This window comes from Emys orbicularis, chromosome 16, assembly GCF_028017835.1.
Source record: "Emys orbicularis isolate rEmyOrb1 chromosome 16, rEmyOrb1.hap1, whole genome shotgun sequence".
NCBI lineage: Eukaryota > Metazoa > Chordata > Testudines > Emydidae > Emys > Emys orbicularis.
The window spans coordinates 27,924,558-27,946,061 of NC_088698.1; the positions used below are offsets into that span (position 1 = coordinate 27,924,558).

The following is a 21,504-nucleotide window of genomic DNA, read 5'->3' on the forward strand; positions in this document are numbered from 1 at the left end:
GTGGCTCCACCAGCCATTGGCTCCTGCACTGGGGGTACCTGGTGTCTGGAGGCTCCTGCACCCCTGAATCTGGAGCAGGCACAGCCCCTGCTCCTGCCTGCATATGGGGAGGTGGGGGGACTGCCATGGCCACGCAGGTCCCAAGGCAGGAGTAGCAGCTGCTATCACTTTGCGGTGACCTTGTGAGCCGGAGAAATTCCTTCCCTCACCACGTGGCCACTGAGTGACTGGGGCTGGGCACTAGGAGGGGCATTTCCCCCTGAGAGGATACTGCCGCTTTCCCAAAGGGCTCCCAGGGGCTAAGGAAAGTAACTAGCCGTCCCCTCACCCCCAACGCGGGGCTTTGCGCTCAGCAGGGCCACGTCCGGGCTCTCGGAGGGGTTCCGTGCACCTCTCCTGACCCGATTGGCGCAGGGAGCAGTGCTGTGTCACTCACGCTAATGCCAGACGGCATGGGAAGATGTGCTGTTAACTGTCAACAGCAACGCCGCGTGACAGGCCTCCGCGTGCGTGCGGGCGGGGCGCTGAAAGCGATCTAGTGGGCTTGGCCGGCTCTGCCAGCGAACTGCTCATGGAACCAGCCCAAAGAGAGCCCTGCAGATGGGAGACCAGGAAATGCCCTGCCAGAGTCAGCCAGTAGAGGCGGGGGAGGAGAGTCCAGCCTCCTGCTGATTCCAACAGCAGCAGCATTTGGCCTCTTGACTTGACTATCAACGGGAATTTTTGCCCAAGCAAGGGCTGCAGGCCTGGGCCCGGAGGGGAAGGAGTCCCATGTGGAGGAGCTGGCTCTGGGGAGGAGGGAACAGGGAGGACGTGGCAATGGGGGCAGGGACATGTGCAGGGTTGGATGTGGGGAGCATGTAGGGGTGTGCGGAGACCATGGGAGAGTTAAAAGCCAGGGGACGGCTGGGGTCTGGAAGTGGATGGGTAACGGTGAGTGAGGCTCTCCCTTCCTGCCGGTCCCGAGCGATCCAGCTGTCTGGAGTCCCTCAAACGTGCCGCACGGTGTGGTTTGCTGGAGACGCGTCGTTCTGCAGCCGCTCCGTGCGGCTCCACAGCAGCTTTGATGTAATGTGTAATTAGACGTTAACTAGAGTAATGTTCCGTGAGTATCACATGGAGCTGGAACGTTTCAGGACCCGGGAAGGCGAATGAATTATTCAGTAAATAACTCAGGTAAGAACAGCCAAGCTGAGTGGAAAATACAACCCAAAAATCCAGGACAGCAAGACGTCAGGCCAAATTCAGTTCTATCCCACATGCCTCTACGTTGACTTTAGTGGGGCTGGATGGGCAGCCTCAGAACATCCGCTGAGCATTAGCGCTGGCCTCTCCTGGGCCCTGTATTAATCAAAGCGGGGGGAACGCTGGTTCTGAGGCAATAAGAACCATCCAGAACGTTCACCCAGCCCACCAACCCCAAGCTAGCCCTTGTTCAGAGTTCTCCAAAGTTTGACCAACTCTTATATCTCGAGACGGGACATGAGGTGAGCTAGGACTTTCAGCTTGAGTTCCTGGCGAGAGGGGTTCAGCTTGGAACCCACACTGGGCCTCTGACCCTTCAGGGATTACCCTGTCACTAGGGCTGCAGAGCTGAAGCACACTGAAGGTCAGTTCCCGAGGGCACAACCTTCAGTTACTGACAACGTTTAGATTAAAAGTTCTAAGTTATACGGCCCACCCCGGAGGTCCTTGCTCAGTTTGGACTCCGCACATCTTCAGGCACAATTCCCATTGGTGCCCAGGGGCCAAATCCTGGGGTATCCCGAGTGCTCACTGCTCCCCCTGACTGCAGGAAGGGCTTTGCTTTCACGAGGACTCAGTACAGCAAAGACATCTGGGTTCGGCCCGTCATGATCCTGACTGCAGGTCAGAGATGGAACCAAACCAAGCCCCTGCTCCTGTGCATGACCACTTCCAGGATCAGAGCCTAAAGTCCCTGATGCAAATGCCCCCGACCGGATCAGAATGGGAAATCTGCAGCAGTCCCTTCTCTATGAGATGTGCGAGGTCAGCTCCCCTCCCCTCTCCATTACAGACACCCCCAGACTTTCAGCTCAGAGCCACGCAGCTGGACGGACACCATCCCTCGTCGGCACTCCGCTTCCCCAAACACACTCACGTCCCCAGTGGGAGACCCAGTCTCTCTGCAGCAGAGTGTGGAAAGGTATTTTGTCTTTTCTTTACCAGGGAATTGGGTTTTCCTGGAAGCATTACCAAGATTTCCTAACGAAGCCAAAAACCCAACTCTTTTGGACGCATCAGTGAAAGACATTCCCCTGCCCTGTGAAGTTGTGAATGCTAAAATAGTGTGCAATAGCACCAGCTAGTGGTTGTATTTGGCATCTGTAATTTAAGAAAAATACCAGGCCAATTTTTATTTTTTAAAAAGTTACGTTTTGTATTCAAGTATTTAAAAAAAAAATCAGCTGGTTTGGTCTCTTGTGAGGTTAGGCTCTAATGAAATCAAAGTAAGTTAGTCATTTAATTAAGCATCGTGTGCACAAATAGGTTAGTAATTGCCACATAAAGCCAATATCATTTTAATCCACACTTTGTTGTCATAGGACTGGTCCTGCAAACACTGATGCATTTGACTCATTCCACCAGTGTGGGTCATCTCCCTTGTGAGTAGAATTACACACCTGTGTAGGCATTAGCAGGATTGGGCCCATAGTCAGTAGCAGACCTCTCTGCTTGCCCCAGACTGGGACAGGAGGCAGGGGGTGACATGTGTGATACAAACCTAAGATGAGGGACACTCAGAATGATTCTTCCAATGTCATAGGCACCACTCCCTTTAGTGTCAATGGTTCTTCATGTGAGCCCCGCCTCATAATACTTCATTTCTGATGTAAATTGTTTCTAACAATAAAAGGGTATGATCCTGCATCATCAAAGTCAATGGGAACTTTGCCATTAGCATCACTGGGCAGTAGATCAGACTCAAGTGGGGGCGGGGTGCCAAACAGCTCTCTGGGACTACAGTGAGTTACGGCCCTTGAACTGAAGGACATCTGAGAGGTATGGTTGGTGATCAGATGTGGTTGGCTGGACCTTTAAGATGTGTTGGCCAAATTAAGGGCTATATTAAATTTCAAACCCTATTTTTAAAACTTAGATCTTAGGCAAGTTGATTTTATTGCCTCTGTTGCCTATATGTGGATTGTCTGTTTAGTCCACAGGTCACATCAAATCTCACCTCTCGTGTGGACTAGCCAGGAGGGAATGGTGGTATGCTGTTTTAAGCTCAAATGTTTTCTTTAGAGCTCCCAGGTCCAAAAATATATAATCAAAATGCAAACAGCTCACATCTGAAGAGGAAATGTTTAGAAAATGTGTCATTTTTATTTCAGCAAAGGCATGGTTGCTGAAAGAAGCTAGATGTAAATGCTGATACAGGCAAAACTCCATCGCAGCTTTATTGCACAGGGTAGTGGCATACGTTTTTGCTATTACATTATTTCTTGTTACAAAGAGACAGAGGAATTTGCCATAACAGATTGGATCATTGGTCTGTCTAGCTTTTTATTCTGCATTGGCTGTTCCCTGGTGCTTCCGGGGCTAGCAAGAAAAGACCCTCTTGGTGATACACCTAACCACTATGTGCAGTGGGAATGAGAGAGACTGCCAGGTTGTGAAGGATTCCCTATCATCTTAGGCCCTGGAGCATGAGGTTTAATTACCTATATCGTTATCTTAGCTTGCATAGCTACAAATATTATTAATGGCTGTAAAATTATCCTTTTTAAAATCAGCCACGCTATATGTCTTCAGCTGATGACCCTCTGCAGCTGGGAATTCTACAGGTGGACTCTGTGCTGTGGGAAGGCATGGTTTCCTTTTATTGGTTCTAAATTTATGGCCCTCTAATTTCATTGAGTGTCACTTTCTGCTAATGTGTGCCAGGTAATATGCAAGGGTTAATTTCTACTAAGCAGGAATCCTTAGTCAACTCTCCACTAATTTGTTTCTTTACTGTAGCTTCTATGTCCAGGGATAATCCATCAGTTATACCAACGAATCAGGTTTATTCAGTGCTCGTATACAGTAATCTGATGCCCTTCTGTAGTTCCCTTCAATCCAAGGATCTCAAAGCGCTTTGTAAACATTATTTGTATTTCTTTATTTCGATTTTAAAAAATTTAAGACGCCTATCCAAGGCTCTGGACATCCAAGACATCATTAATAATACAGTAAAATCCAAGCAGCATTACAGTCCTCATCAGGACAGGGCCTCAGCCAGGCCACCACCTACAGAAACTTCTTTCCATCCTATCATCATTAGGGGCATTCCCTACACTGTCTCCCACAGCCCTATCAAACCGGCATCTCTTGCAGCATGCCTGGAAAGTCAGCAAATCCAAGCTATTAATCAAGGAATTTTGCCTCCCAGCACCATGATGTAATCATATTATTGGCTAGTATTATTATTCTCGTGTAACATAGGGAAACTGAAGCACAGAGACGATAAAGCAATTATTTTCAGGACTGTTGGGTGCTTCAGTTTTGGGGCATGCAATGTGAGACATTTTGGCCTGGCTTTGCAATGGCATTGAGCATCTGCAGCTCCCACTGACTTCAGCTGGAGTGGCGAGTGCTCAGAAGCTCTGAAAAGTGGGGCCAACATTTCTAAATCTTGGCATCAATAATTCATCGATTCATAGATTGCAAGGTCAGAAGGGCCCGTTGTGATCAGCTCGTCTGAGCTCTTGGGTAACACAGGCCAGAGACCTGCCCCACGGTAATTCCTAGAGCAGCTCTTGTAGAAAAGCAGCCAATCTTGATTTCAAAATCGCCAGGGTTGGAGGATCCCGCAGGACCCTTGGTAAATTGTTCCGGCGAGAAGCCGCTTTTGAAAATTTGGGCCCAAATGATTTGTCCAATGGATTAGATATCCCGGATCTCCTGAGCCAAAAGCCCAAGACCATCCTTCCTTCCCTAGCTCAGGGGACACTGGGATTTCCATTGGAAGCCCTATCCCTGGCTTTCATTGTTTCCTCTAACTCAATCATTTTTGCTAGGGATTCCAATGAGCAGAGCTCAGACCAGACCGAACCTCCGTGTGGGGGATTCTTGGCCACTGTTAGGTACATTGGGTCTGACTCTCCTCTCACACCTGCGTAAATCAGGAGCCACTCCACTGGAATCGTAGTGTTCTGTTGCGGTCAAACTGCTACAAGTGAGCGGGAAATCGGGACCACATAATGCGCCAATTGGACAGCCAGGGAAATGGACCTCATCTCTTTAGCCACAGGCCAAGCAGAGAATGAGCAGCAGCTGGTGAGCTTCTACCCACCCCAGCCACCACCTCTTGAATCCCGATGGAACCACCTTTAGGGATTAGCGGGTAGTCCAGAGCTCCTGGGTTGTGTTCTTTGCTCTGGCGCCAACTCACCATCATCTTTGGGCAGTCGCTTTCTGTGCGTTGCTTTGCCCAGCTGCCCTAGGGTAGCACAAAACAGGTTTAGAGACTGATCTTCCATCAGTGCTGGGCAGTGACTCGCAGCTGCAGAGGTGAAAGGTGAGCGCCCGAGCTTTGCGCCTCACTTGAGCGTGTTTTCTTTTTCCCCTGCTATCATTATTATCAGAATGAGCCTTTCCTCTTCTCGGTTCTTGCTGAGAAAGGGGGATTTGGAGTGGTTCTTTATACAGCTGTTTTTACTGTAGTGAGAAACTAGCTTGACATAGTTGAAAGCAAACAGAAGGCTCCCTCCCCCCCCCTTTAACTTGTGTACCTTAGTCACTCTGCCTGACATTTAGCTGATGCCTCAAATAATTCTTCAAGACAAAGTAAATGGGATTTCCTTTGATACAGCGATTCTTCAGTTACAGGCATTTTAAGTATGCATATTTTGACAGACTTCTAGTTGTCTGGTCTTTTATTTCTATAAAGAAAATCACCCGGCTGTGTTTCAAAATTAACAACAATGGATTGTTGTTCTCTGGATTTCGGCAGAAATGGTGGTTGCATGAAGAAATTAATGGAGAATGGTTTTCATAGACTAATTGCAGCAAGAGATGGAAAAGAACCAGTGCGCCCATCAGGGTGTGATGCCAGTGCAGGGATATAGTAATTTGCTCAGGGCCTGTTGTTCAAAGGTGCCGAATGCTTGCAGTCCCGCTGCCTTCATTTGGAATGGTGCCCTCTTCGGAAAACCAGGCGGTAGATTCCTTGGGCAAGATTCATCGTTGGGGTAACTCAATGAAGTTAGTGGCGTTCTACTAGGAATGTATTTCGCCCGTTTTGCTAGAACGAAAAAGGCCAGAGTTTCAGTCAATGGCCTCCATTTTGGCAGATTCGCTAATTCTGCTCACTTAGCAGTGTAAGTTTTTGATTGGTGGGGATCATCAGAGACCTTGATGTTGACATGAATTAAATAGCGGGTGTTCACTGGTGCAGTTTTGCACCTTCAAAACTGTAGACTTGGATAAAGATGTATTGAAAATTTGACCCAATGGGCTATATCCGAAGCCTAGGGAAAGACTCCCGTTAACTTTAGTAGGAATTGGATCAGGTCTTTTATACATAATGTCAAGGTAGAAATTGAAAGGTGTCAAAGGAGCATTTTGGTCTTTGACTAAATATTTACTTCATTTTGATCTTCTGTCTTAGAAAATGTATGGAGCCAATTCTCTGTTCTTCCAGAGGATTTCTTCATCGGAAACTGGAGAGTTCAAATTGGTCTTACAAGGAGACTTTTGTAGCCATTTATACTCGGTAGAAAGCAACATTTAGCACCAGACCTTCACTGGTATAAATCAATTTATCTCCACTGAAGTCAGCCAGGCTATACTGATTTACGCCAACTGAGGAACCGGCCTTCCATACCCAAGTAAAGCCTTGAAAAATATGCTTAACTGGTTAGTGCGGTTGAGGTTCTTGGTCAAGGGCCACACCCAAGTCTTCTCACTGACTTCACTGGGCTTTGGGTACGGTTGGCGTGAAATTGGATTAATTTTGCTCCAGTAAACCCCTGAAATCTGCCATCTGTTACTAGGATTCCAAGATGGTCTCTGAGAAGAGAGTTCAGACTGTAATGTCAAGGAGTGTTTCCAGCTGCTCCAGAATGGTTAGCGTCATTATTGACAATTTAGAGAATTATTATTTCCGGCCATTTCAGCTTGTTCATTTCCTCTGCAGTGCATCTGGTAGCACAGTCAGGGCACAGGCTATCATTGGGATTTTGTTACTGTTGTTTATTATTTGTATGACCGTAGCACCTAGAGGCCCTAGTCATGGGCCAGGACCCCAGTGTGCTAGGCGCTGTACAAACATAGAACAAAAAGCTGGTCCCTGCCCCAAATTGCTTCCGATCTAACTACAAGACAAGAGACCACAGAGGAATACAGACAGCCTGACGGGAGAGAACAAGGGAACAAGGCAGAATGAGACAGGATTGGTCTCAGCACACCAGCAGCCTAACTGGTGTCAAGTTTTCATAGGCAAACCCAATACGTGTCATTGGAAGTCTGTACCTGAATCACGGCATACCATGCTGCAAGCCAGTTCCTGCTGCATCTGCATCTGGAGAGCACGAGGGTTGCTGCTTGTTCTGAATCGGTGGTTCCTAACCACTACTCTGTGCGCCACTACCAGCGCTTCAGGCTTTTGTGTGACTGTAGGCGGCTTCCTTTCCCTCCCTTATGCCCTGCTCTGCTCTCTCAGTCTGTTCTCTAGATTCCCAAGAGGCAGGCTGAGAAGGTAAAGGATTAGCTGGGTGCGTAGCCCAAGGAAATGGCCCTGGGTAGTCAAAGAGCATCTCCCAAGACCAATCTGAAGAGTCTCATTTGTCTTGTGCAATGGACCAAGATTCACCTGCGGGAAGGAATATTCACCAAACCAATGACTCACAAGTTGCAGGGACGACTTCTTTACAAATCCTTCTACACGGAGCATTTCTAGCTATTGCCGTTGAGTCTGGCAGTGGCAGAGCATGTCCATTGAGGTCTTGCTCCTGTTAGTCATTGACAAAACGCCCATTGAATTCAATGGAAGCCAGATCAGGCCTCAACTCAGCTGCTTACCTCCATTACAGCATACACCCTAGGTGCAGACGAGATGGCAATCGTTCGAACAATTCATCCACTGGGGTGTTTCTCCAGAGATGGGTGCCCCAGAAATGCAGTACATGCCCTTTTATCCAAAAGGCCTGGGGGACCTCCAAAAGCATCCAATAACCAGGCATACACATGTGGACTCGGATAACTAGGATTTTCAGGTAAAGGGGATTCAGATAGCTGGTATTTAATTTCACATGTGCCCAACTTTCTACACATGAATAGTCCCATTGACTGCAATCACGTTGACTAATCGTGGGTGCAAAGCTAAGTAGGTGTATAAGTGTCCGGAAGATGGGGGCCCAAGTATATAAATATACACGGCTACAAGAATCCTGGCAAACATAAAGGGGTCAAATCCTGCTTCCTGTGGGTGAAATTCTCCCCCATGCAAAAGACCAACACAAGGCCCATATCGTCAAAAGTATTTAGGCAACCAACTCCCATTGAAATCAGTGGGAGTTAAGCAGCTAAATATCTTTGGAGAGTCTGGGCCATAGGGCTTAAGTGGGACTTGAGCAGGGCATTGACTTTGATTGGTCAACCCTCTACACGGGGTGAATTTCCCCTTCATATGAGCTGGAATCAGTAAGACCAGCATTGGCCATGACGCTGGTGGAAATCCAGAGGAAGCATGTTCACTCAGAGGACTTACTCCAGGTCTACCTCTGTGTAAATGAGATGAGAACATGGCCCAATGGGCTCCTCGCAGGAGTAAGGCAATCCGCACAGGCCCTGTATCCCAGTTAATTGCCCTGTCTATGATTTCAAACTGACTTTGCGCCTTGTCGACTTCCCACCGCCAAATGTCTCCAAGCGGCCCCTGTACAATTATATACGGCAAGGAAAATGAAAGGTCAGTCATGCCGTCCACACGGCTGTGGCGAGCTGGCACCATTTGTTACTACCGCCTGTAATTATTCTGCATTTGATACCATCCTAGGCTGAGGGAGTTGTTCTTAGCAACAGAGTTGGATTTTATTGCCAGTTGTTTTGCAGTTGGATTTGTGCCATAGGTGTGGGGTAGAAGGCAGAGTGCCTGGCTCTCTTCCTCTTCCCTGTTTATCTAAGTTTTTGACCCTGGAGAATTTGATTCTATTTTTTTCCCTCTTTTCCTCTTAAAAAAAAAAAAATTAACCTGGCTCAATAGGAGGCATTTTCTTGAACTTATTAAAAATCCAGACTTGTAAATTAATTTGTTCATGTTGTACAATGGCAGTGCAGATGGACTCATTAGCATGCACACAACAAATAATTATAGATGAATTTTTAGCTGGCCTGCTTAATGGGCTTGCTGGGTTAATTATGTCAATGTATAATTACATCAGCCCTGGGAGACATAATGGCACACCCTGCTGAGCAGACACTAGCTAATGATGGTGTAATGCTGACAGAGGGAAGACATACTGTTCTGAATGCACCTGCTTACCTCTGCACAAACTGCTATTGTCTGTGCCTGCCTTTGCCTAAATAAACAGGCATTATCAGGAGTGTGTGTTGCTGGCTGGCATTCGAGCAGGTTTCGGGGTGGGAATGGAGGGCCACATGAATAGGAGTCCTCCTGAAGGCCTGCGATGAAAGCCTTTATTCTCGCAGCGCTTACGAGTGTGCTCAGACTTCAACACGGCTCGCTGGCTTATGTTAAGGACAATCTCAAAGACGCCACGTTTGGATTCTGATCTCCCTGCCCCGCTCTAAGGCCTGGGTTTTAAAAAGCTCCCACACGCCCCAAATGCCCGTGTCACTGAGGCCACGCGTCCTAGCTGGTGGTTTGCATGCACACCGCTTTTCCAGGATCGCTGCGCTGTACGGACGCATGGGTGACTGGGGCAGTCAGAAATGGGGGCCTAAATCAGGAGCTAATTCATAGACTTGGCTGCAGTCGCTCCGTATTGATGCTGGTGTAACCGAGAGCAGAGTCTGGCCCCTTTAATTTAGGAAGGTGGCTGCGGCATGCACACTGTGCAGAATCGAGAAGGGGGTTTGTAAGAGGAAACCCATCCTGCCTTCCCTGCCATGCGGGAAATTTGGGTGTGCAGGGAGTGCAGCCTGGGGCTCACGCCTAGCTGCCATGGCCATTACAGTCTGGATCAACCGCCCGCTAAGGGAGGCCCGTGTTCCCCATGACACAGACGGCCTCGAGCCAGTGCAAAGGAACAGTTACGCTCACCCTAGCATTGGTCACCGGCCCGGCCCGGGCATGCAGGCTCTGATCCAGGCTGCAAGCGTCCGCATTGTTCCCAGACGGCGCGGGGGCAGCTCACTGCCAGCTGCTGCCCCTCACCTCGTCGCCTTGCTCCCCTTTAGACCCCGTTCCTGTCCTGGAGGTGGCGCAGAGCTCAGAAGAGAGGCTGCAGCAGGTCCAGTGCCTCGACCCTGAGAACCCACCCCTGAAGGAGCTCAACAGGCAACGGAAGAAGCATCCAGAGCTCCTTGGCACCAAAGGTACCAGCCGCTCCTCCCTTGCCCTGGTTCATTTCCGGCACCCGGACAAGGGGGAGCCAGGGGCATGTCCCTGTCCCCTGTCCCCCGGTGCTGGGGCAGGCAGAGGCCTTTGCAGGCCTCCAGTTGAGTTTCCAGCTGGGTAATAATAATAACCCTTAGCGCTTGCATGGGGCAAATCATCCGTCCTGTCTGTGCTCCGCTTGGGACACGGGACACCCCGGCGACTGGGGGAGGGATGGACACTTCCCTGCACTCTGCTTCAGGGCTGCGGGTCGAGGCCAGGCCGGTCCAGCATTTCCAGGGTGGGAGCAGCTTCATGGGGCTTTTGCTCCAAACCAGCTCAGTCCCTTCCATGGAGCTTTTCTTCCCATCCCCGACTCGGAGTCAAAGGTGAGAATGGAAGGCCAGGCTGATCCCCCTGCAGACGGGTGGGCCAGCTCCCTGCAGCTTCGCGCTCTCCCTGGGCCGGGGGTCCCTGCTGGGATCCACTGTAGATTAATCGGTGCTCCTCTCTGCCCAGTGAGGGGCCGCCTGGGGGCTGGTTTGACGGGTGAGGGCTGTGCTGGCGAGTGCCTGTCACTGAACCCCCACCTGATGCCCCCTGTGGTGTGTGGAATCTGTTCCATTTGATACGCTTCAGGGAGGGGCCCAATCCTGTGTGCCCCCAGGAGGTTGTCTACTCCCATTAAAGTCAAGGGGCCTGATCCTCAAAGTCGAGGAGCTGCGCTGATTTGTACCAGCTGATCACCGTGAAAGGGACTGGGCAGCCAGGGAGCAGAATCAGCAGCAAACGCCATACCCTGCTGCCCTCACGCAGGCTTGTCAATCCAATGGGCTTTAACTGAGTTGAGCTGCATTTTCTCCCGGCCTCTGGCAGCCAAGGGACAGGACAGAGTCCTTCTCTAGGGCAGCCCCCTGCAGTTCCAGGTTGTGTGCAATAATACCATGTGCTCATTTCTTTCTCCACCAGTGCGGTACTTCATTGGGGGCCCCTCTGCAAACCCCAGTGAAATGTCACCCAGGGTGGAGAAAAAGAACAAGAAGAAACAAATGAATTCTAACGAATATTTATTAGCAACAGCACAGTTAACATTGGGGCTTAGTTTTAAAGGGGCACTGTCAGAATAAAAATCACGGACCAGCTCTTTAGCTAGTGTAATTTAATCATATTTAACACCTAGCTCTTATACAGAGCTTTTCAGCAGTAGATCTCAAATGGCTTTACAAAGGAGGTCAGGGTCTCTAGCCCCATTTTACGGATGGGGAAACTGAGGTACAGAGAGGGGAGGAGGTCAAGGTCACCCAGCAGGCCAGTGGCAGAGCCAGGAATAGAATCCAGGTTTACTGAGTCCCAGTCCAGCGCTCTCCCCACTAGGCCCGGCTCTGGTGACACTGATTTATGCCAGCTAAGGATCTGGCCTTGTACTCTCAACAAACCTTTGTTTCTTACCATGTGTCACTAATGACTCCTCAGATCTTTAAAGCTGAAAAGGAGCCTGAACTGGCCCAAGTAGCTTATTTTGCTCTTCAGGCAACTTGTCTGGTTTTTTGCCTGTTGGAAATGCAGGAGGTCACTTTCACAGCTGGCTGTGGTCAGTTTCCCTGTCAGGTTCTCAGTACAGCAGCGTTTGGGGTGCGAACCACTTTGGGCCGAGACAGTCATTGCAGGGCCCGAGATGATGCAGCCGGCTCCTGCGAGGTGCACTGGGACTGGGAGGGTGCTCAGCAGGGCTGTCCGGAAAACAAGAACTGCACTTTGTGAAAAATGTCACAGTTTCAGCATCTGTTTTCCTTTTGCGTTGGAACAAAATCTAGAGCATTCCAAAGAAATGGTTAAAAAACAAGAGAGAGATCAAGCGAGCCCAACCTCCTGCCAGCAGCCAAGTGGGTATGGCGCTTACCTGGGGTGTGGGAGATGCAGGTTTGAACCCCTGCCCTTCCTAATTCACCAGGTGATAGAGTTGGAGCTGCTCAACTTTGTATAAATAATGAAATATTCATTGGGCCAGAGAGGGAGAGACTCACTCTATGGGCTGGGTCGCCCATGGTGCATGCTTTAACCAGCAGCCTGCTGGGGAGGTGCGTATCTCTCTCTGGTTTTGACCAGAAATTCCATCCTGGTTCTCAGAAACCTCCCCTAGGGCCACCCAGAGGATTCAGGGGGTCTGGGGCAAAGCAATTTCGGGGGCCCCTTCCATAAAAAGTTTCAATACTATAGAATACTATATTCTCGTGGGGGCCCCCGCGGGGCCCGGGGCCTGGGGCAAATTGCCCCGTTTCCCCCCCCCGGGCGGCCCTGACCTCCCCCATTAAAGTTTCATTGAACCCAGTAAGTTTCCACAAAAACTTTTGGTTTTGACCAACTGGCATTTCCCGACAAAAAGCCCTTTTTGTCTAAAAAATTCCCAGCCAGTTCTAGTGCCCAGCACCTGAAGGCTACCGGCTTCCAGTGTTCCAGCCCAGAAAGCTACACTCTCCCCCTCCTCAACCCCACCCCCCCGTGAAAATCGCAGCCACGCAGGGTGTAAGTAATGACGGGTCTTGAGCTCTGAGAGCTCTTTATGCAGAAGATTGGTTTCATGCAGGCATACTGTGCTCCAGGTTGGAGGCGCAGTGTAGTGTAGCTTAGACAGCTTTGCTGGTCATTTACAGACTTTCCCGCCACTAGGCGCTGAAGTGGTTCGAATGAGACTATTAGCAGATATAACCTAGCCAGGAAGCTGCCACTTTGGCAGGCTTCGGGCTGCACTCAGGATTTCACGCCCCGCTGTGATCCTCTAACGCAATTGACCAGCGGAACCTGCAGAATGTATTAACTCCGTGGCTGAAGTTCTGGAAATCGATTCTTTACCCCCTGAGATTGATCTCTTGGCCCTGGAAGAAGTGGTTGCTTTTTCACTTCTGTCATGCTGCTTATGTGAATTTTTCTTCCCGCCCCTCCCCACCCCCCCGCAGAGCAAAGAGGGGGAACGTCTCCAGCTGGGCTCACGGTGTCGGAGGGAGCCAGGCTCACCAGCGTCAACAGCAAAGCACTTTTCACAGACACCTTGCTGCAGAGAAATGAAGCCGAAAAACAGAAGTACGTGAGTAGCAGAGGATGGGCCGTAAAACCGAAAAGTAAATACGATCTAGAGCTGCCTGCGGTGGGAATGTGAGTCTGTCTGTCTGTCCGCATACATATTCCCTCTGTCTGTCTGTCCTCTTTATACGTCCCCATACAGCTCTGTCTATCCATCCTCACCTTCTTTCTCGCCTGCCTAGCATTTATTCTGTGCTCCTCCCCCTTGCGAGCTGGGCTGAGGTTCACATGTCCTGCCCTGGCAACACGGGGCCAGACACCAGGCATCATCCTCTGCCTGCCCTACCCATCTGAACCGTTTCCTACTGGGCCCATCCCCATGACTTGAGAGTTTCAAAGCTGCCTAAGGGATTTGATTCCCGTTTTTCATTCAAATTAATGGTTATTTCTGGTATCTAGGTTTCCTCACCTCACAGGCTGGCCTGTCCGCACGCAGCCTGCTCTGGCAGGGGATCTGAGTTTGAGTCTCAGGCCAGCAGGTGTGGAAGAAATGGGCCCCAAATCAGGCCTGATGTAAGTGACTTTTGACCCCGGTGAAGTTACATTAGGGCTGGGTTTGGTCCATTGGGCTTGTGTCCAGGGGCAGGAGCTCCAACAGCACTCTAGAGCGACCCCCTCTGGCTGGTGCTCACAGTGGCATTACCAGGATCCAAAGGGAGCTTTTCAAGCCCTCCATGGATGCGACCTCATTCAGGGCTGCTGAGGAGGGGAAAGGGAGTCATGTGCCAGAAAGAAAAACTCTGTCCTCGGTCACCATCTGGCCAAGGCAAACCAGTCTGAAACAGGGGCTTATGCTGTCCTTGGAAGAGATGCCCATTGGCAAAGATCTGCTTGAGTGAGAGAGACGTTTGTACGCTAGTGCATACAAGATTGTGTGGGTGTGTGTGAGTGTGTTTACGTGTGTATGTTGCATGCACACTGTCGTGGTCATTGTACCGTCATCCCTAGACCTGGGAGTTTATTTCCTGTCCCCATCTGGTAAACATGGCAATCACCGACTCGTCTTTCTCCCGGGTGTTGTTTTGCTTGGAGGATTCAGATAAATACTGCCCAGCACATGAACCTCCTTCTTAACTGGCCTTTCAGTTTCGACAGGCTAAAGTTTATCAAAAGCTCCTTTAATGGAACTTCGTTGTTCTACCTTAGCATGCTGAGCTGATTAACAAATGCAGGAGCTTTAAACCCTCCATTGCCCTTCTTTTGGAGGAAGCTCCTGCCAAACACAGGTTAGAAATAATGCAAAATAACTTTTCCCTGATTGCTTTTTTCCCACCTCAGGTTAATTACAGGTGGGTTTTTATTTTCCCCTCTGACTGTCAGAAAATGATTAAAAATGTGGTCCCCTTATAACCTGAAAGATGCATCCACTTTGTGTTTCCTTACTGTCTTCTCAAATAAGTCCAGCCCCGTCCCGTGCTGCTCCAGGAGACGAGGGCGATTTGCAAGGCACATTGCCTCATCTGTCTGTCCGCGTGTGGGCCTGATTCGCTGGGAGTGGAGAGTGCTCAGCGCCTCTGAAAATTAGGCCTTTCGGCCCAGAGCCTCCAGGGGATTGAGGCTGCGGAAGCTAGACGCCTAAAGCCCTGTGAGGATCTAGGGCACCCAGGATTAGTGGCTTCTTCTGAAAATATGGGCCCGACCCAGGAGCCACTCTCACATCCATCCCTGGGCCTACCACTACTCCTTACGCTACCAGAGATGGGGTCCTATCCAGCATGGCGCGCACAGGGCAAGGCCTTTCCTTCCTCGGCAGGTTCTCTCTCTAGTGTGTTCCCCCTGCACGGTGGAACTTAGCCCGTTCTGCTGCTAAGGGACTCCTGCAAGGCAGGGGAAGGCCGTTTGGGGCCTCCGGGAGGTAACTCTCAAGACGAGTCACAGATTCCACATGGAGGCCTTGGTCCAGTGACCGGGAAGCGACAGAGAGTCTAAGTGGAATAAACTCTGTCATGGGTCCCCGGGGAGAGGGACGGTGCAGACTGCGCCGTGGCACCAGGGTCAGGCTATTCGAGTGTTGTGACAGCAGCTAGCAAGAGGGCTGGGAGGCGGGGGCTGAGGGAGCAGATATGCCAATGATGTAGTACTCTGTAGGAACCCCGTCAGCGCAGTCTCTGTTGGCCCATGGCTGGGCTGGGTACCGCTGGAGTCCGAACTGCCCAGGCTAGCAGGGTGTTGGCATGTGCCAGGGGAACCCAGGGGCAGTGCCGGTGCTTGAGAGGGAAGTGCTGACCTCAGTTTTGACTCCTAGATCTGAATGTCCTGGTTGCTGGGGAGCTGCCACAAACTCCATGGATCTGGGGGGCTGGATGGCCTGTGTTTTGGCGCTGTGGCTATTGAATCCAGCATTACGGGCTCCCTGCTAATGATGCTGCCGCTCGTTGGATCTTTGCCCCACAGCCATTCATTGCATGGTGCAGTTCTGTCCGGCCGACCCAACACCTCCAATGAAACAGGAGGTGGGAAAGGCCACCCCGATAATGGGCTGGATCACGTGGGGTCACCCAAGGGAGGGGCAACGCCATTTTAAAGCTTGCCCAGGCCCCGATGAATCATTTGCTCGAGGCGGGGACTGCAGAGGACCGTGAGTCATGGCCTTCCAATCACGTGGGTGCCCCAAGCCAGGCATCGAGACTGTGTGTCTGGAAGGCCAGCCCTGCCAGAGGTGAGCTGCCATGGTCTCCCGACCTGTGCCTATGCACGGGCCCCATTCCCTCGACCTCGTCAGGAGGCGCTTGCAGGGTACAGAGCAAAATCTCCCAGTTAATTCCTGGAGATTTGCCAGGGGACAATGGCACACCGGGCAGCTGTCCCAGAGCACTGCCTCTGCCCCCTTCCCACACCAGTGGGTTCGGCTGGTGGGAAGGGGTGCTCACGCTCCGCTCCCCCGTTACCTTTACCAGCCACTCTTGGGCGCCCCCAGTGTCAAGGCTGAGTGTTTGCTGATATGTCACCCCTGCTCCAGTGGAGAAACCCTTCCACAGCTGCTGCCTCTCTCTGGATCACAAAGATTGCTAGCTAGGGAAGGGTATTTCAGATGTGCACAATCCTGGCTGGATTAGTTACGTGTGCGATTAGAGGGTCCTGAAAACCTAGATTCTCGACGGACTCTCTAGCTGTTAGCTTGCAAGTAACTGACCCAGGAGGTGGTGACCCATCCTTCAGAGCCAGGAAGGTCTGTTATGTCAACCCGTTGCATTGATCATTGGCTCGGGCGACGGTTACACACGGCACGGAGCTTTGCCATCCCCCTGGGTCAACAGTGATGCTGGCACCGTGGGCATCTGCAAAGTCTGGCTAGTGCAAATTCCTCATGGACTGTTTGGACAGCGCCTGCATCTGCAGTGATAGCGCTTGGGGTCCAGAGCGTGTGTGAGTTGTGCTGGAGGCTTAGCAGAGTGAAGGAGTCCATTAACGGCATGTACTCACTTCTGGTTCATTTCCACTCTTAGAGGAACTCCAAAATAGCCCAAAGGATTTTCTTTTCTTCCCCCCCTCTCTCTTATTTATCTATAGGTAGATCTTTAATTCTTTTCACCAATTTTTGCCCAGAAATTTATTTCTGGGCTGAGATCCAACATGCCAAGTTTTTCAGCCTGAAGTGAATTTTTACTGCCGGGGCTATAAACCCCTGGAAATAGAGGTTTTTAATGGAATGCGGACAATTCTAGTGGCATGAAAACGTCTCGGCTGCAATAGGCATATAAATTTTCTAGGGAAACTTCTGAATGATGGGGTTTAAGTACATGTTAAAAAAGCGAAATGAGCAGCTCGATGGCCCGGTGTGGAGAAAGCGGAGCTGTTCGTGCATTCCCAACCCTTGGGAGTGACTCCAGAGAGCCAGGCCTCATGCTGGCCCCGGGTGAGCTGTGTATGAGCACAGAAGCTGGTCACTGATATCGACCCTTCTCTTCACAGGGGACTACAGGAAGCACAGATCACTTTGGCGGCTAGGCTGGGGGAAGCAGAAGAAAAGATCAAAGTGCTACATGCAGGTATTGAAAGATGTGACGTCCAAAAGTCCCGCCCAGCGTGGGTCCCTGAGCCCTTGGCCGTAGATCCAGATGTGGGTGAGGCTCAGTGGTGCTTTGGCTCTTCTCCCCTGGGTGCGCGGACATCACTGCCCTCCTGGCAGAGCAGTCGGGGGTCACATGTGCACGCCAAGGGGAGAACATGCTATAGGGGCACATCACACCTGTATGGCCTTTATCGTCATGGGACCACATTCAGATTGGACTTGCTTGCCCAGCCCAGCCCTACCCTCAGTAAAGTCAACAGGGAGAGTCTCACTGATTTCAGTGGGAACTGGATCTCAAAGGGCTTTACAAAGGAGGTCAGTGTCATTATCCCCATTTTACGGATAGGGAAACTGAGGCAGAGAGGGGCATGACTTGCCCACGGTCACCCATCAAGGCAGCAGCAGAGCCAGGGATAGAACCCAGCTTTCCTGGGTTCCAGGCCAGTGTTCTAGCCGCTAGGCCAGTGTGACTCCATTGACTTAGTTGTGCCTAAGGACATACTGGCCCCAAGGATTGAGTGCCTGCCCCCTGGAGTCCCCCGGCCAGAGGGGGGAATTGCACCCACTCTGGTTCTGCAGCTGGAGGGGGCTGCAGGCAGGAAGTTGCTGAGGCTACGTGTTCGTGGCCTCAGACGCTCTCCTGTGTTCCTGGTGCGCAGAGCTGCCCTGTAGCCTGTCGTCAATCGCTGCCTAGAGGCGTGTGCATAGACGCTGTCATGCCCCTTTGCCCTGCCACGCTGCCCACGCCATCTCTGTGGGGCTCTCCCACACTCAGGGCATCTGTCCTGCAGTGCCCTGCTCTGCCACACTCACGTCCTGTGTTTGGAACACCCAGGGCCATGGTGCAGGAGGAAGGGCAAACTGGGCAGGAAAAGCAGCTGCTAAAGGTCTTGAACAAACAGCCACTGGCTGGGTTATGGTCACCCAAGGGTGAAGAGAGGAGGAGATCTGGGTGCCATGGAAGGGGGCAAGCTGTGCAGGGTGGTACAAGGGGGCACGGCGAGGAGCCTGGGGATGAAATTAAGTGGAGGAAAATTGGGCCCCATCTTGACCCCACTGCAGCCAATGACAACACTCCCACTGGCTTCTCTAGGGCCAGGCTTTGGCCCCATTACCAGGAATAACTTTCTGACAGTATCAGACTCTGGTCTCCCCATGGGAGTAGAAACTACTGTGGATAATGAACTAGGAGAGAGAGGGCCAGATCCTCAGCTGGGATAAATCAATGCAGCTCCATTAACTTCAACAGAGTGACTTTGGTTCACTGCGGCTGAAGATCTGGCCTGTACTGTAGGGCGAGGAATGGGCCTATTAGATCTCTCCAGGTTTAATTTCTCTGGTTCTCGCGCTCTATTTCTGCTGCCGGCGGGAACCCAGAAAGTCGCTGGTGCATGAAAAATGTTCATCCCTTCGCTAACAACACAGAGGCTAATTGAACGTTTCAGGAGCTCCAAAAAGGTTTGGGTCGAAAATCTATTAACTGGTCCTAAAGTCTAGGAACATGGTGACTATTTTTTAAAGCCTATCAGTTGTATTGTCTTTATTTGCATCTTGGTTTTGCATCAGTTGAAATAAAAATTAAAAAAAAATATTCATTTGAACGGCAGCAGAACAGAGGGCTGAGTGGGAGCCTGCCAAAGGCGGCTTGATCCACCTTCCAACCGGCCGGTGCTTTACCAGCCACCAATAAATCTCCTGCCAAGGGGAGAGCGTTACTTACTGTGTGTTGTTTGATTTTCCATCTGGTCAGCGCTAAAGGCGACCCAGACGGAGCTGCTCGACCTGCGGTGTAAATATGATGAAGAGGCGGCTTCAAAGTAAGTCACTCGGTTTTGTCTATCGACCAAAGCCGTGCACGGTCCAAGCAGAGACGTTGTGTCTGGCCACAGCCTTTGAGGAGGGCCCGGCCTTCGGGTTGCATGTGAGATGTGTCAAGAGAGACCGAGCTGGAACAAGGCCCGTCATCCCCACGTTCCTGATGCCGGGGCTTTGCACTCTATGGCAGATCTAATACTAACCACTTATATCTCCAGCCAGCTGTTTGCCACTGGGTATCTAGCTGGGTATAGACCCGCGTTGTGTACACCTACACGCATGCCACTTTCTGGAGGCTAGATCCTCACCTCGAACGAAGCGCCACTCAGTGCAGCACACCAGGGGGCTGGGCAACTGTGATATCACACCACCTTTACTCCTCCCCCAAATCGGCCCCCACTGCAACTGGGAGCAGCCTCAGGGCTACCCTAAATTGTACCTGGTCAGCATTTCATTTCATCCAGCAGCCTGTGATCTCCCGAGAGGCAGTTCCAGCCGTACTCTGCCCATGCCGCCTGCCAGGAGGCGGGAGTGGGGGTGGCAGGGATGTCTGTATTAATTTTATGCCATTGGAAGAGTCCCCTTGCATTTAATCCAGCCTTTCCCCACCGGAGCAGAGCGAAGCAACCATAACGGCTGAAGGTCTCCAAGCAGCATCACAGAGCTAGCCAGCCATCTCTTCAGGTCCCAGAAGAATCACCTTCAGGGGGGATATTTCTGAGACTGATGCACCAAACACTAGATCAGCTCTCAGCAGACTACTCCGCTCGCTCTGAGTTTGGGGTCTCTACAGGGATCGGGGTCATTTTCACGAGCAAGGGAGCTATTGGAAAGATGCCATGGCCAGGTGGTTTCCCAGTCCGCGTCAGCCAGGCCTCCAGAGATGTGCTTGAATGGTGTGAGCATGAAGGATGGAATGAGGGAGCACCAAGTTCTAATCCCAGCTCTGCCTGTTGGCTGCACCCCCGTATCCAAGGGCAGACTTGGGTGGCATGGCATAGATGCTCAGCATGGCAAGAGGGCACTGAGGATAGGGGCAGACTCATCAAAGAAAAGATCAGAATTTCAGGAGCAGTTTCAACTGTCTGAGAAAGTGACTTGGGAAGTCAGCCAGTCCCAGGTGGGGTGTCGAGGTTCCTAGATTTTCTGCTAGAGAGGGATCTCCAATAAGACCCCAGATCCAAAGACCCTCCGACTTCCACACAGTCTTGTTGTAGATCTGGACTTCAGAAATTATAATAAGGTAAAATCAGTTCTTCCTAAAAATCGCTGGACCTTCCCAGGTCCTTCCAGACATGCAAATACACCTTGAGCCGTCTTCCAATGGCAGGGGGAGAGCACGGTCACTGGATTATGTTTAACTGGCTCCTCCACTTCATTAAATGTACATTTGCTTGTTCTTATTTTTGTTGGTCGGGTGCCATTTACTTTTATGAGTCAGGAACATCTTTTCCCTCCCTTCGGCTCTCGCTAGCTGTGGAGGCTTCCAAGCATTTACAGCTGTTCAAATGTTCCACCGGTCTTGCTAACACAGCACACACACACACACACACACACACACACACTCATTTCCATTATGCAACAGAGTCAGAACACTTAATCATATAATACCAAAGCAGATGCTCTTTGATAATTTGAGAAGCCATTTGTACACGCGGTGCTGTAACTGATTTTGCCTTTGATCAGGACTGCAGCCGCCATGCACGGAATGATGGGGATGAAAAAAGGGCTTGTCCCATCCCTTGGTGTCTTTGCATCTTCCGGTGTCACGTTTTGGACTCCCCCCTTCGGGTTCATTTGGCTTGTTTCTATATTGTTAATTCACCAGCCATGTGTGTTGCGTGGCTGGGACTGGAGATCACAAATGGGAAGCTTTGAGTATTTACCCTCCTACAATAAACAAATCCGCCACCATGTACAGAGCAGTTGTGCCAGCTCTCAGCGACTGGTGAAATAGTGGGTGGGAGTCAATTAAACCGATGCAAATGTTCCTCATTGACAAACAGCCCGAGATCAAGAGGCCTTTTGGAAATAATTTGGAGCCGTGGGTGGCTCAGAGAACTGGCAGGGGGAGAAGGACCCTTTCATGTCG

At 50.8% G+C, this 21,504-nt stretch overlaps 1 protein-coding gene across 1 annotated transcript in view; it reads left to right on the forward strand.

The window, feature by feature from the left end:
- CUX2 (cut like homeobox 2) overlaps positions 1-21,504 on the forward strand; it is a 219,916-nt gene that overhangs the window by 167,081 nt on the left and 31,331 nt on the right. The window contains exons 5-8 of the mRNA XM_065417817.1: positions 10,369-10,506; positions 13,462-13,585; positions 17,498-17,574; positions 19,348-19,414. Coding sequence (XP_065273889.1) covers positions 10,369-10,506; positions 13,462-13,585; positions 17,498-17,574; positions 19,348-19,414 — 406 coding nt within the window. The remainder of the gene's footprint in view (positions 1-10,368; positions 10,507-13,461; positions 13,586-17,497; positions 17,575-19,347; positions 19,415-21,504) is intronic.